The 14,744-nt window shown below is 49.6% G+C and overlaps 1 protein-coding gene across 1 annotated transcript in view; it reads right to left on the minus strand.

The window, feature by feature from the left end:
- Positions 1–236: 236 nt before the first annotated feature.
- Positions 237–14,744, minus strand: part of cntn5 (contactin 5) — a 137,289-nt gene continuing 122,781 nt past the window's right edge. Inside the window, 6 exon segments of the mRNA XM_060075806.1 lie at positions 237–956; positions 2,905–3,073; positions 3,485–3,597; positions 4,559–4,748; positions 5,617–5,726; positions 6,892–7,126. Of these exon segments, the coding sequence (XP_059931789.1) occupies positions 844–956; positions 2,905–3,073; positions 3,485–3,597; positions 4,559–4,748; positions 5,617–5,726; positions 6,892–7,126 (930 nt within the window). The 3' untranslated portion in view covers positions 237–843.

A 14,744-nucleotide genomic window follows, 5' to 3' on the forward strand; every position in this document is an offset into this window, starting at 1 on the left:
GTACAAAAAAGCGACGCTGGAAATAGCAAGAATCTCTGAGCCATAGAAAAGGTCCTTTTTTTTTTTTTTTTGTGTTCTTCTTCTTCTTCTTTGTCTTTGTCTACTTCCGTCTCGTCTTGGGATGTTTGAATAAGAAAAAACAATGCACTTATCTCTACGTAGCCACTGCCACCGCGCCGCCCGTCAAGACACCCAGGGGGGGAAAGATGCCGCCGCCCTCCCGTGCCGTCGCCGCCGCCCCCCCGTGCCGTCGCCGCTGCCCTCACAGAGTTCCGGGAGACGTTCGGCAACTGTGTGGGGGGCACCCCCTGGCACCCTTCTAGGTCCCCCCCTCCTCCCCCCCCGCAGAGAGCCTGTAGGGGAGGGTGGGCTTGGTGGTTGATGTTGGCGACTGGAGGGTTGGGGGGGGGGGGGATGAGGTGTCAGTCTGGGCGGGACTTTAAAAAAAAAAAAAGGCTAGCTGTCGGAAAAAAGTACGACCGGCAGCTGAACCTTTCCACGCGACGTACGCTACGGTACACAACAATACAGTGACAGTGGAAAGAGCGCCGCCGAGTCAGAGGGTCTGCGGAGCGGTGGCACGGAGGGGGAGTCGGGAGAGGAATGTCGGACTCCCCCCCCCTCCGTTGGTGCCTGCGTTGGGGTTCCGGTTTGGGTATCAGAGGGGGGGGTCTTGTTGGTGGTGGTGGTGGTGGTGGTGGAGGGGTAAGGCTGGAGCAAGCAGTCGGTCGGAGGTGGAGGACGAGGGAGCCGGCGGTCGACTGGAGGCCCCCCAGGGGGAGGTGGCACTAGCAGGGGGGGGGGGGGGCTGGTGGAGAGGGTCGGGGGGTCGGGGGGGGTTCCTCACCAGGAAGAGAAAGGCACCGGGAGGAGGAGCAGGAGCAGGAGGATGGAGGTCCATACGGGGCTGCTGGCGGGGCGATGCACCGAGCCCTGGGAGCTCTTGGCTCTCACACCTGACGGAGGAGAACATCATCATCATTAGTTCAATCATCGATCCTTTAATTAATCGCTTACAGGAGACGAAGGGAGAGTCGATTTCTTGAGCACAGTGGATTGAGGAGGCAAAGTACGCCTGCCCTTTTGCCTGGTCTTTTACACTGCTAGTTTTGCACGTGTTACTTTTGCATGGGATAAATAAGCTTGAACTTGAAGTTATTGTTATATTTGACTTATTCAGATTTATTCAGATGCTTTTATCCAAAGTAGCTTGCAGCGATTTTTTTTTTAAGATACATTGATTTAAGCAGCAGGTAGGGACGTTGGGACGTTGCATTGCTTCAAGGACAACAAAACAAGACTTCAGACATTGGGGTTTGAACCAATAACATTTCGCCGGGGGCATCTACCCTAAACACTAGACTACGCCGCTCCTGACCTGCCCTATATCCGTATCCATTCAGCTTTGCCGGGTGAATGGATGAGTCCTGTACGGGTTTCCCTTTTTCCGACTCTTCCTACGTTTCGGAAAGCGGTCGGCAAACAGATGCTCGAGGTGAACTTCCACCGGTTTCGGAAAAAAGAACTGCAGTACCCAATCCTGAACCCGTCCGCTCTCTTTGGTCAGCAGAATCTCATCCCTATGATTAATTTCACTGTCACCCTTTTTCTGCTAAACATCTGCTGGGGCATAATAAGGCGTTTGTGGGAGTGAGGATGGCGGGCCACACGCCCAGGGTTTCACACACATACTCTACCCTTTAAATTAGCCCAAAGGCGACCGATTGAACCCGAGGAGGGAATCTGCTAGACACAGCAAAACTGAGGGGCGGGGGCTGTAAACTTTACTAGTTTTGACTGCACCAAAGTTTATTGTTAGTATTTGTTCCTGGTATTTCTTGGTTCCCGGAGCTTCAATCGTTTGGGGGCGATTGCAGTAATGAAAACATGATAATGAAGGGTAGCTCTCCAGGACAAACGTTTAGAATGATAAGTAGTTAAATGCATTGTAGATTCAGCACCCCATTTCGTAAGATTAGATAAGATAATGCTTTATTGATCCCAGGTGGGGAATTCTGGGTATCACATAACACAGTCAGGGTTGTTGAATTTTCAAAACAGATTGAAGACTTTTCCCAAGTTTTTAAGACTATCCTCTGGAAATAAGGCAATTTGCCACCCATAAATAAAGGAAAAGGCTTGCTAATACCGCAGTCCATGTGGATAATGTTTCATTAATTCAAGTAAACGTAAACCTTTATTATTTTCCCTCCTTGCCCAGGCGGAGTCTTGTATTGAAATGGCCTATAAACCCAGCGCCTTGTTTCCTGAAAGTTAATTGGCTGTGCCGGCGAAGGTAGCAGTGTAAGGGAGGTAATTAAAACTGTATTAGCCAAAGAAAACGTGGCTTTCTCTCCAGCTGGGGCGTCTCAATTACGAGTGCTATCGCCGGTGTAGCAACAGTATCTGCATAGTAATGGACCTCAAGCGGGGGAGGGGGTGGAGGATAAACCAACCTCATTTCACAACCCAACTCGGGGTCGTGACCCCACCTGATGGTGATGGAGCATTCTTGCAATAACTGCTATTAAGCTCTGCTGTATTCCGGTTAAGGGTGAAATATTAGGTGTGAGTGTGAGTGTGATTCGCCGTTACAAGCCATTTTGAAAATCTGCCTCTTCTGACATCACAAGGGGGCATGTCCACCTAGATGTGTGCTAGATAGATCAGACCCCCAGCCTACCCGGTGGACTGTAGCAAACGTTGCTCATCTATCCGTCCCACGTCCAGGTCGACACGCCATCTTGTGATGTCAGAAGAGGCAGCTTCTCAAAACGGCTTCTAACGGCTATTCACACTCACACCTGGTGGTATTATGTGTCAGGATGAAGGCGGAGGCCTAATACACGGGTCACCGGTCCAAAGCGCTTGCGACCACTTTGGGTGAAGCAGCATTCAACCCACCGGAGGAGGTCAAGACCCGGACCTGGGTGCTGACCGCCCCCTCGCCTCCGTCACTCAGCGCCCGGACCTCCATGATGTAGGTGCCCCCCTCGGGCAGAGAGAGCACCGTCGAGGGGTTGATGGTCCGGGTCACCTGGTTGTGTCCTCGTCCCTCCTGGCGCAGGAACACCTGGAGGGGAAGCGCGGTGGAGCGCGTTTAGTCCAACCCCATTGCCGATGGAATCCCTGATCGTTCCTAATCTATAATCTAACATAACCTGGAAGGTTATCTAACTGCATCTGTAATCTAACTGTATGTGTGTTCCAACCTACTGTGATGTCCCATAATGTAATCTTAACGAATCTGATGTAATATAACCTCATCCGACTTGTATTCTAACCTAGCTTTAATGTAACCTAATCGGATCTGCAATCTGACCTAATCGGATATGTCATATATGTAATCAAAACTAATGTGTAATCAAATCATTACTTTTAACTAATCTGAACTCTAACCTAATCTGTAATCCAATCTAATCTGTTAACAAATATAAATCGTATGCAAAAAAATCGAAATTGAGAAATGATGGCAGATCTTTACCATGTAACCCACGACATCAGACTCGTTGTCTTGGGCCCGGACCGGGTCCCAAGACAGGGACACGTTGTTGCCTTCCTGGATCCACCTCAAGTTCCTGGGGGGCTGCTCCGGAGCTGTGGGGGGGGGGGGGGGGGGGTGGACACAGACAAATCCACGACAGTTCCGACAGGCCGTCTAGTCCCGGTACAAAAAGGCTCAAAGACCCACCGAAAATAAACCAATCACACAACGGCATGCTCTGTGGCATCTAGCACATCTCTGACACATCACTTCCACACCATGACACCTTTTCAGGGCAGAGGCGTCGGTGGAGAATGTGATTTATTCCCAGTGTTTCCCCCCCCGTGGTGCGTGGTTTTTGAGAGGGCTGCGGTTACTTACCGCGGAGGCATCCAGAGAGACGGCTTCTTAAGCAACTGGGTCAATGTCTCAGCTACTCAGGGAGATGTAGGGCAAACCTTAACAAGCACACCCCACTAGACTCCACATGTACGGATACATATTAATAGCCTCTGGGTTGTCTTGGGGTGGGGTTGTGTCATGGGAAAATGGGTCCTGATATTAATATTGGTCTGGTGACAAGTGTGTGTGTGTATGGTGACAAGTTAATTGAATGTCAAATGCAAATAAATGTTGCCTCTCCAGCCTTATACTGAACTCCATGAAGGTCACTTCCCTTTACCTTTGTTTGGTGAATATCACACCTAAATCTTTAATGTTCGTGCTTACAAATGGAGGTTTCCCCATGACAGCATGTCCACTGCATTGCATCTCTGACGATGCTCGGTGAATCGTGTCTGTGTGTCTTCCCACAACATTCAGCTCCATTCAACCGAGAACTTTGCCTTGGATATCGGCAAACTACTAACGTGTTCACCGCGCGGGCCATACGCCTTGCTGTGATCCAGGTTCAATTCCCACCTGCTGTTCTCTATGCTACATGTTGTTCCCTCTCACTCTCTGTTTCCTGTCGGTCTCCACTGTCCTGTCCATCAAGGTATGAGAAAATGCCTTGAAAATAATTGACTTTGAGGTCAAGAAGAACGACAGAGTCTGATGGGGCGGTGTACTCACGGGTCTTGCGGGTCCTTGCGGTGGTGGCAGCGGAGGGCGGACCCTGCCCTATGGTGTTGAAGCCCCTCACCGTGACGTGGTAAAGACTGTTCCCGTCCAGACCGCTCAGGACCACCGAGGTCTCGTTCCTCACAGTCTGGCGCTTTGACCCGGACTGCTCCTGCTGCTCCACGTCCTTCCAGAAGCTCACCTGAGAAACGCAGAGCGAGAGAGAAGGGCTAGGACAGGGAGTAAGGCGTTGTCGCTGTCTCACCTGAGAACACACAGACAGTGGCGCTGGGTTGGGGACGAAAGGGCTGCTACAGTCTCACTCGAGAGCACAGAGAGAGGCACGGGGATCTGAGCTAAAAGGTCTGCTACAGTCTAATCTGAGAATACACAGAGAGGGGCTAGGATAGGGGGTCAAGTTTTGCTCCAGTCTCACCTGAGAATACACAGAGAAACGCAAGGATAGGCACAATAGGATTGCTACAGTCTCACCCGAGATGACAGAAGGCGCTAGGATAGGGACAAAAGGTCTGCTACAGTCTCACCTGAGAGGACAGAGTGGCGCTAGTCGAGGAAGTAAAGTTTTGCTACAGTCTCAACTGAGAGGACAGAGAGGCGCTAGGATAGGTAGTGAAAGTCTGTTAGGGTCGAAGTCAAACCCATGTCAAGCTGAAGGGAGTTTCTTAAGCATATTGGTGGGTGCAGGTATGATCAAACAAATATTGTACCGTAGGTCTCGTATACGAAAAGAACCCCTAATGATTTGTTTTCATGGGCAAAGTACTTATCACCAAGTATTGGTGCAACGTGCATACATTCATTGATATTACTAGCAGATATTGTCCGGGTTAAGATGTGTGTGTAGATGACCAATTTATTTTGTGAAGCAGATGCACAAAAATAGCATAAGTTGACATCACAAAAATGTTGAGTTGAACTACAAATGGGATCACAGCTCCAGAAAAGGGCTGCAAACCAATAACAACTAACGGTTAAGTGCACAGTCAAACATGTGACACAGAGGAGGCTGTGCGTGAGTGTGTTTCGCGGTGGTGGCACACCACACAGACCTCGTAGCGCTCGGGTCTTCCAGGACCGGGGATGGGGGGTCTCCACGTGACCCTGACCTCGGAGGCAGATATTCCGGACGCCTTGACGTCCGAGGGGGCCTCCCTGGGCTCTGGACAACACAACACAGCGGCGCTTCAGACAGGGGGCAGTGGAGGTACGCGCGGTGTGCGGCTAATCTCATTAAGTAGTAAAATAGTATCGAGCAAGAGGTACAAGTGGACTTTACCAATTCTGATGAGCTGGGGGATGTTAGCATGTAGCTGCGGGACGTTAGCATGTAGCATGTAGCATAGCTGTAGCATCACAGCGATCCGACGCCATGCAGGCATTCAATCAAATCAAACCAATTTTTTATTAAGTTATAGGCTACACTGAACATAGGTAATTATATAAAAGGGTTAAAAAAATGAATACATAAAAAAAAATTAAATCGACACTTTATTTGTCATGTTTTTGGAGTGGAATGAGCGGCAATGAGCAGCCATGCTGCCAGCCTGGTCCCTGGAGCGTTGCCACAAAGTGCAGGAGTGCGGATGTTAGGGCCAAACCCTGATTATAAAATGGATGGTTTGCAATGCTTAATCAGATTCTTTTGATTCGCCCAGAAACCAACTCCAGCTGTGCTGGGGTAGGGCAGGAGTATTAACATGCATTTTCTCTCCGCAGCAGTTAAATACATTGCACCTGTGACTGCATGACAATTCATTTGTAGTACTTATGTACCCCCTACATGCTAGCCTGTGTTGCTTGGCAACTATTTTGCCTTCTTGAGCAATCTAATTGCTGGGCGGAACAAAAGATGATTTGTTTCCAATCAATTATCGCTGTTTCTTTTCCTTCAATCTTACCAGGTAGTCTGAAGTAACCATTTTAGCAACCGTTTTAAAATGAGGAAATCGTGATTAAAAGGGTGATAAGTTAACGGTTCCTAAAACATCGCCCCCTAGCTGTCCTTAAAAGGTGACATATTATACCACCAGGCGGGAGTGTGATTAGCCGCTACAAGCCGATTTTAAAATCCGCCTCACAAGTGGGCGCGTCCGCCTAGATGTGTTCTGGATAGATCAGCCTACCAGCGTACCATGTGGACTGTAGCAAACGTCGCTCATCTATCCGTCATACATCCAGGTGACCACGCCCACTTGGGACGTCAGAAGAGGCCGATTTTCCAAACTGCTGGTAACGGCTAATCACACTCACACCTGGTGGTATAATATGTCACCCTTAAAGGAGAGGACCAAGCGCCCTCTCCGGGGTGGTGTCGCTGAACTCACCGCCCTCGGCCGAGTACACGGTGACCACGGCGCTGAAGGGCCCGTCCCCCTTGTTGTTGTAGACGCCGACCTTGACCTCGAAGGGCGTGAGCGGCGGGAAGGTCTCGTCGCGGTACTTGTACGTGGTGGAGTCGGCCGAGGTCACCATCTTCTCCTTCCAGCCGCGCGTGCCGTTGGCGCGGAACGCCACGATGTAGCCGAAGCCCTCGCCGTTCTGGAACTCCTCCGACACAGGCTGGAGGGGGGGGGGGGGGGGGGAGGAGGAGACAAAGGAGGAGAAGGAGGCGGACAGGAGGCGAGGGAGGAGGAGACAAAGGAGGAGGAGATGGAGACAGAGGAGGAGACAGAGGAGAGGGAGGAGACAGAGACAAAACAAGATCGTTTAAAACTGCCTTACTTCCACTGAAAGCCACTATCTACAGGGTTATTTTCTTTACCATAAATAGTGTACGTCATATGTCTTCCTGCATGACATGTACCATGTCAGATCAAACCATCGGTTACCCCTTCCTCTCATCTGCTAACGTAGCCGTGTCTCCAGTGTCGTATTAGAGAGTGAGTCAATCAGTCAGGACCTTCAGAATATTTCAGCAAAGTGCTACCAAACCTAAAAAGAAAATGTACTCAATGAAGCTACAAAAATGTCTTCAATGTTTGTATTTAATCGAGAGAGCCGCAGAGAGACACCTCCGTTCCCCTGGAAGGCTTCCAGAGCAACGGGAGGAAATGGGTTCTGTTTAAAATGACTTGTAAATGCCACACGCTTTTTTCCAACGGCAGGCATGAGCGCTTCCGTTAATTGGGATCAGTGACCACAAACAAGACTTAAAATTGGGATCACCGTGGGGACGGACCCCGGCCCCGTGTGAATGAGCCCGGACAGATGGACAAGGGGCTGCCACACTGCCACCATGTAATGGGGTTGTCACACCGCGAGACAATGGCCCGCCATTTTGGAATGTTAAAATACCACATTATAATACGAGCGGGGGAAACAACACGAAACAAAGGAGTAATTGTGGAGCTACGTTCTGCCCTGGAGGCGGGGCTTGTCATTTATTTAATCCTTCTTTCCTGGTGACGGTCGCTGTCCGCCAAAGTTAATCACGACACGGTGGATCCTCCGCTGATGGAAACAAATCTGATCTGGCGCCCGGTCGCACGCCACTGCCGGTTTCGTGGGGACGGGTTTTAAGGGGACACGTTTGACTTGGCTGGAGAGGGGTTGGGGGGGGGGGCGGGTGGGGGGGGGCGTGTGGTTGGCTGGCAGGGACGCCGGCAGGAGGATGTAGGTGTTGCTAGGGAGCGGCGACACCGGGATTGGGGTCCCCCCCTGCACCTGCTGTACTCTTAATCAAATCAAATGCAATTTATTAAGGAGATGGGCTCCAATTAAACGATGGGCTGCAGGAATTACATCTTCCACTAAATGTGATCAATCACAACCACCTGCCGCTACTCATTTTGGGCAGCGAGTGTGCGCCGCTGCTGCAGTGTGTCGGTTCCCGTGTGTGTTCTGTCTGTCCAAAAGTAGCTCCACCCCCCCCCCCCCCCCCCCCCCCCCCCCCCCACCCCCCCGCCCCCCGCCCCCCCGAAGACATCCCCAGAACGGGGGAAGGCTCAGCCCCGTCGGATGGTCTGTGGAGAGGATCCTCACGTTTCGTTCAACAATGACCAATCACCGTGACGGCTCGGTTTATGAGAACGATGGGCAGAATGAATTAGGGCCCATCAAGCGCATTACCCGAGCTGGCCCGGCTTTCACACAAAACACGGCGTCCACGAAAACGATCATTAGTTTATCAATTAATCACTGCTCACCGCCAGGAAACACCGGGGGAAACAGATTACAGGAGCCCCCTGCCATGGAGAAGAGCTCTCCATCACGGGTACCAGACACACACACACACACACACACACACACACACACACACACACACACACACACACACACACACACACACACACACACTGTGTGACACGGTGTAACGCAATGCAAAAGTGTGACGCAAAACTGTTGATTTGTGTCAACTAAGCTTCAGCGCTGCATTTAGAAAGCACTTTAACACTTAGTTTCATCTCTGGGTGTAGAAAGCAATGTTCTGGTTGAATATAACCTTTTTGCGCTTGTAATAATAAGAATCCACCTCAGACACAAAGCTGCTCTGCACTCTGTGTCCGGTTGAAAAAAGCGTGGTTGTGCTGCACTTTTTGCTTTGTAGCTCCTCCAACTTTAAGTGTCTACGCTTTCTTTGTTCTTAGCGTTGCTTCTTAGTCGCTCTGGCTTTAAGTGTGTTTGTGCTCAACTTAATGACTCAATGTAAATGTAAACCACTACGGATACAAGCAAGGTCATCACGGATGGAAGCCAGGGATTCAGGAGGAACAAGGCGTTGTTCAGCAGCTCTGGGCCCCTATGCTGCCACAGGCTACACGTTTCCATGTGTTTGCCCAACACCTAACCCTCCCTGACTCCAGCTGGTCTCTGAGAAGAGGTGACAGCGCCATTGGAGTCGGTCCGAGGCGCGTGGGTGAATGTGAAGGATGTAAGGAGAAAAGGTGACGTGGCCGCACGCGCCCGCTATACCCGCTGTGACATTAGGCGACTCGGTTTGACAATAAACTGGGGATCAGTTAAACAAGGGAGACGATAGAAAGACAAAAAGTTGCCGCATAATTAAAGTCCCAGAGTCTCCAGAATCCGCCCTGTATTACCATAGGCATCATTAGCATGCTCATATTAGCAAACCATTTAAGACCACTGAGGAGAGAGAGAGAGAGAGAGAGAGAGAGAGAGAGAGAGAGAGAGAGAGAGAGGGCCGAATCAGAGTGAGTGAGAGAAATATCTATAATTGCGAGAGAGAGAGACACACACACACAAAAAGTGAGTGAGAGAGAGAAAGAGACAGAGAGAGAGAGCAAGGGGGAGGGAAGTGAGGGTGAGTGACAGACATATAGAGATAGTATAACTAGGGGGTAATTATTCTGAATGGGGGAGAGAGAATCGAAGAGATGGTGAGAAAAAGAGCAAGAGAGTGTGAGAGAGAGTGAGAGAGAGCGAGAATGAGAGCGGGAAGAGCGAGAGAGGCAATTGTTCTGGATGGCAGGGCGAGAGTGAGAGACATAGAGTGATACCATAATGGTCCTGGACTGTAGTGTGTGGGCCTGGCGGCCGTAGTGTGTGCGACCAGGGGGGCATCACTAATGTCCGTCTCTACTGCCGGCCCCCCCCCCCCCCCCCCCCGTCTCCCTCCCTAACGAGATGGTTGAACCATGTGGGGGAGCCTATTTAGTCATTCATCCCGCCGAATAACCCAGCTACCCCCTCACGGCCGCCGGGGGACTCTGACGACCGCCCCTACGGATGACTGGACAGGCGGAGAGAATGCCTCGCCGCTGCGCAAAGACCCGGACCGCCGGGAGAAGGAGGAACATTCCCGCTCCGTCTCCTTCAATATTCATGTCCATTGATCGCCGGCGACAGAGCGCTGATTTATCTCCACGGGCGACTCAGCTGGAGCGCGAAGAAGCGCGGCCAGGGAGATGAAATGGGAAGTGGGGGGGACTGCGACGCGGGCCAGACTGGATGAACCCGGGCGGGCCGCACGCCAGAGTCCGGTCGGGTCACGCGTGTCCAGCTGCGAAAAACCGTCCAACTGGCTGATGGGGTAATCACCGGGGGGGTGGAGGCGATGGTGCCTCATTGGCTGAGCTCGTGTCATGGAAGACGTTGCTCTCTGCAGGATGACTTTGTCGTGATGTCGTTTGTTGTAGATGTTTAGGAAAAGAGGATTCGAACAAAAAGTGAGCGACATGAGTGTTCAGAGGTCTTCTGTACAATGTGGCGCGCTTTAGCAGCCACATTGGAACTTCCTTGGAACTTCCCTTCAGATTAATGTGTGGGCGCATTCATTTCTCCCGTTCAACATTGGTACCATCTTCTTTTAGGTAAGCCAGCAAATACTTTATATCGTAATAATCATGTGTCATCTGGTCCATCTGGCTTATCTGCACCTTTTTAATACCACTCACAACAGTTAAATACAGATTTCACGGCCCGGAGACAAATGGGTAAATGACAACCTGGAATGGTTTTATAAGTATACACGTTTGTGTGTATCATAATTTGTTAGTTGCTCCGACCGGTTTTTGTCAAGAGTACTGACCAGCAAAGTAGAGAGGTCAACACAGCTAGTGCATGCAGTGGGAGGAACATAAGTGTTTATTTCACATTAAATACAGAAAAGTTTTACATTTACTGGTTTAAGATTTCTTATGAATCCTCTTCGGACAGTCGCAATATATATATATGCAAGTCTGATGTAAGACTGATATTATATATTATAGAGGCGTTTTAAAACGTTGAATACCACCCTGTCTTTTTATTCATGTATTTTTGATTGCATAGATTGGGAAACGTGAGCTGTGAACACATTCTAATGGTTTACACTGCAGTGTAAGCTCATGATTCTACATAAGATAATGTGTTTTTCAGAGTGGCATCAGCCATCAATAATAGGAAAAAATCAAAAACGTTGATTGTTCGGTTAGGATCCCAGTGGCATCTGCATCCTCATATTACACATGGTCCTGGTTGACAATTCTATTCATGGAAAAATTATCAAGGATTTTAATAGGAATGTGTTTTGGGCATCAGCGACGCTCTGTAAAATGCTAATCTACACCCATCAAAGCGATGGTGCATAAACCAAGGGCTGCCTAATCCCTAGCAGAGTTGGAGGCAGTCCTGGGCGCCACACAGGTGGGGGTGGTGGTGGTGGTGGTGGTGGCGATGTTGGAGGACGTCCTCTAAAGCTGTGTCAGCATGTTCCCAGTGGTTATGAACAGATCGGCATCTACTTCTCGAAGACGCTGAAGTGAAACACATTCGCGAGCGAATGAACCGGCCACCTGTTGCCTGAGCTGTAGGCTCTGATCGAGGGGTACATTGGACTACTTTTATGTTCTACCAAGAGGGACTTCATTTCTGGCAAATCGCGTCTCAGTTGCCAAGAGTGCAGCCATGCAGAAGTGCCTTGTGTATCTACAGGCGTGCACGCCCTACATATGGGCCCGTCCTTGCCCTTATGTCTTTAACCATCCCGTAGCTGTGAATACACCAGCGTCCATGCTAACATCCATGCAAACATAAAGGCTAATATCAGCTCAGGCTCACCGACTCCCTTCACCATTTGATAGAGAGGAACCATGACTGTGATACTGGCAACACACACACACAGACACACACACACACACACACAGACACACACACACACACACACACACACACACACACACACACACACACACACACACCCACACACACAGTTTCAAAACAAACAAACACACAACCAACAACCAACAGGACATGATTTGGGAATTGAAGACACGTCTCTGGAGCAGTCAGTCAACAACAGTACCCACTAGCCTGTGTCTATTTCAAATTAGAAGACTTCCGTCCACCTCTGAAGATACAGACCTTCCAGAACAATTAGCTCCCAATAAGAAACATTTGTAAACTATTGTGCTATTTTTATTTCTTACCAATAACCAAAGTGTAATTTCAATTACCCCTCCCTCCACCCATAAAGTGCCCATACGCGCCACACACACACACACACACACACACACACACACACACACACACACACACACACACACACACACACACACACACACACACACACACACACACACACACACACACACACACACACACACACACACACACACGCACGCACACAAGTATCAATGCCCCCAAATCCACAGAGGAAGTAACTCGGTTAAAAAGGAAGCAGCCCTACTTAGCACTATGCTCGCCGTAGCATGAAACAGCTGGCCTCTCCTCTGGGCTTGACCTCCCCCCACCCCCCAGCTGCCCCCCCAGACTGAGAGAGTCGAGGCAAATCATAAGAGAACACACACACACAAAACTACCGCCATGCCCTCTTTCCTTTGACCGACTGGAAAGTTCCAGCTCGCTCTCTCTCTCTCTCTCTCTCTCTCTCTCTCTCTCTCTCTCTCTCTCTCTCTCTCTCTCTCTCTCTCTCTCTCTCTCTCTCTCTCTCTCTCTCTCTCTCTCTCTCTCTCTCTCTCTCTCTCTCTCAGCCGACCGTAACGTCCAATGCTTTGTGTGTGTGTGTTTCCCACTTGCGGGAGTTGAGACCCTCATACCTCGACGCCATCCACCACGCAGCGAGCCCACACAGCCGCTGACAGGCTGTGATCACGCACCGCCACGTGCCCGTCGTCTGTGCGTGGGCACCGTGGCGCCGGTCCTCAAAAGGCAACAGACGGACGGGACGGGACGGGACGGGACCGACGGGCCTGTTCTACCGGGGAGATTGAAGTGGGTCAACAGCTGCGTCCGTGGAGCTGAACTCCCACTCAAAACACCGACCACTGGAAATGACAGCACAGCGACGGCGGCGCTGCCGGTGTCTCACGTCATGTGAGCACGTTAGCTGCATTAGCATGGAGAAGACGTAAGACTCACGATAAAAAAAAAAAAAGGTGACGACACCCAAAACACATCCAGCGGACCGGATGAATCGCCGATCGCTCTACATAGAGCCTACAACGACCGGCCCCGGTGACTTGGTCGACCTGTCGTCGAACCTGTCGCCTGCGTGCATGTGACCATTTCTCAGACAATAAGTTGCATTTTCGACGATGGCAGTTTGTTTTAATACATTTTCCTGGCAAATGCAAGAAAGAAAACTTGTTCAGTTCGACAGCCTTTGTTTTCACTAGGCAAGAACAACAACAAACCAGCTGGATTCTGACAGCCTGAATATCTCGCTTCTGGTGCCTTTCTAATTTAAATCCAACCATTTTCTCTTTAGCCTGTCAAGTTTTCGTAGAAAATCCACATACCTCTAACGAGCAGTATGAATGACATGTACTTGGCATGCATTGCATTGCAATTCCAGGATTGGATTCTACAGCAGGTAAGGTTTAAAGATTCTCTCTCTCTCTCTCTCTCTCTCTCTCTAACGCTCTCTCGCGCTCACAGTCTCAACCGAGTTTTGATTTAATAGACCGGTTAAGGTCTAATTAATAATAATAATAATAATACATAGGTTTTATATAGCGCTTTTCTCGGTACCCAAAGACGCTAATTGAGGGTCTTTCAGGTTTAGGATATGCCTTGACCTAGGCTCGTTTAAGATCAGGTTGTGTTTGAGGTAACATTTAGGTCTAGGTTTGGTTCAGGGTAGGTTAGGTTTAAGTTGGTTTTGGGTTTAGATTAGGTTAAGGTTAGGTTTAGGCTGGTTTTAGGTTTAGATTGGGTAAAATGTTAATGTCAATAGGACACTACGAGACAATTGATTAATCAACACTTAATAAAACACAAATTATACCAGGCAAGACATGCATTACCGGGTAAACGTGCTGCATATGCAGCAAACGTGTTGAAACAGTGTTAATATGTCCAGACACAAATAGTACACATGAGGAGCCACCGATTTAAATAGCGCCAGCTTCTTCCGGCCGGTTGGGGCTCGTTTTCCATGACCTTTCATATCAAGAATCACATTTTAATAATTGATAGCCGAGTGTTCCTGGGGTGGTTGAGCAGGGTGCTGCCGGTGAGAGATAGGACTGAGGCTGTTGGCTCTCAAACCACGTCGACCGCCCAGAAGGGCGAAGGGAATATCGTCTGTTAGTCGCAATGTGTAACATTTCTCTAGCTCCTCGCTTTATATAACGTAGACGTGTCTGAAGTCAATGCTGATCGATGGTGATCTCAAAAATGTTTAATAAAAATACATCCTATTAATGATATCTGCAGCAACAAAAAATGCTGGCCAGCCTGAATCTCTCCATTTGATTCTCAGATTCGTACTACC

This window comes from Gadus macrocephalus, chromosome 16 (assembly GCF_031168955.1).
Source record: "Gadus macrocephalus chromosome 16, ASM3116895v1".
Lineage (NCBI taxonomy): Eukaryota > Metazoa > Chordata > Actinopteri > Gadiformes > Gadidae > Gadus > Gadus macrocephalus.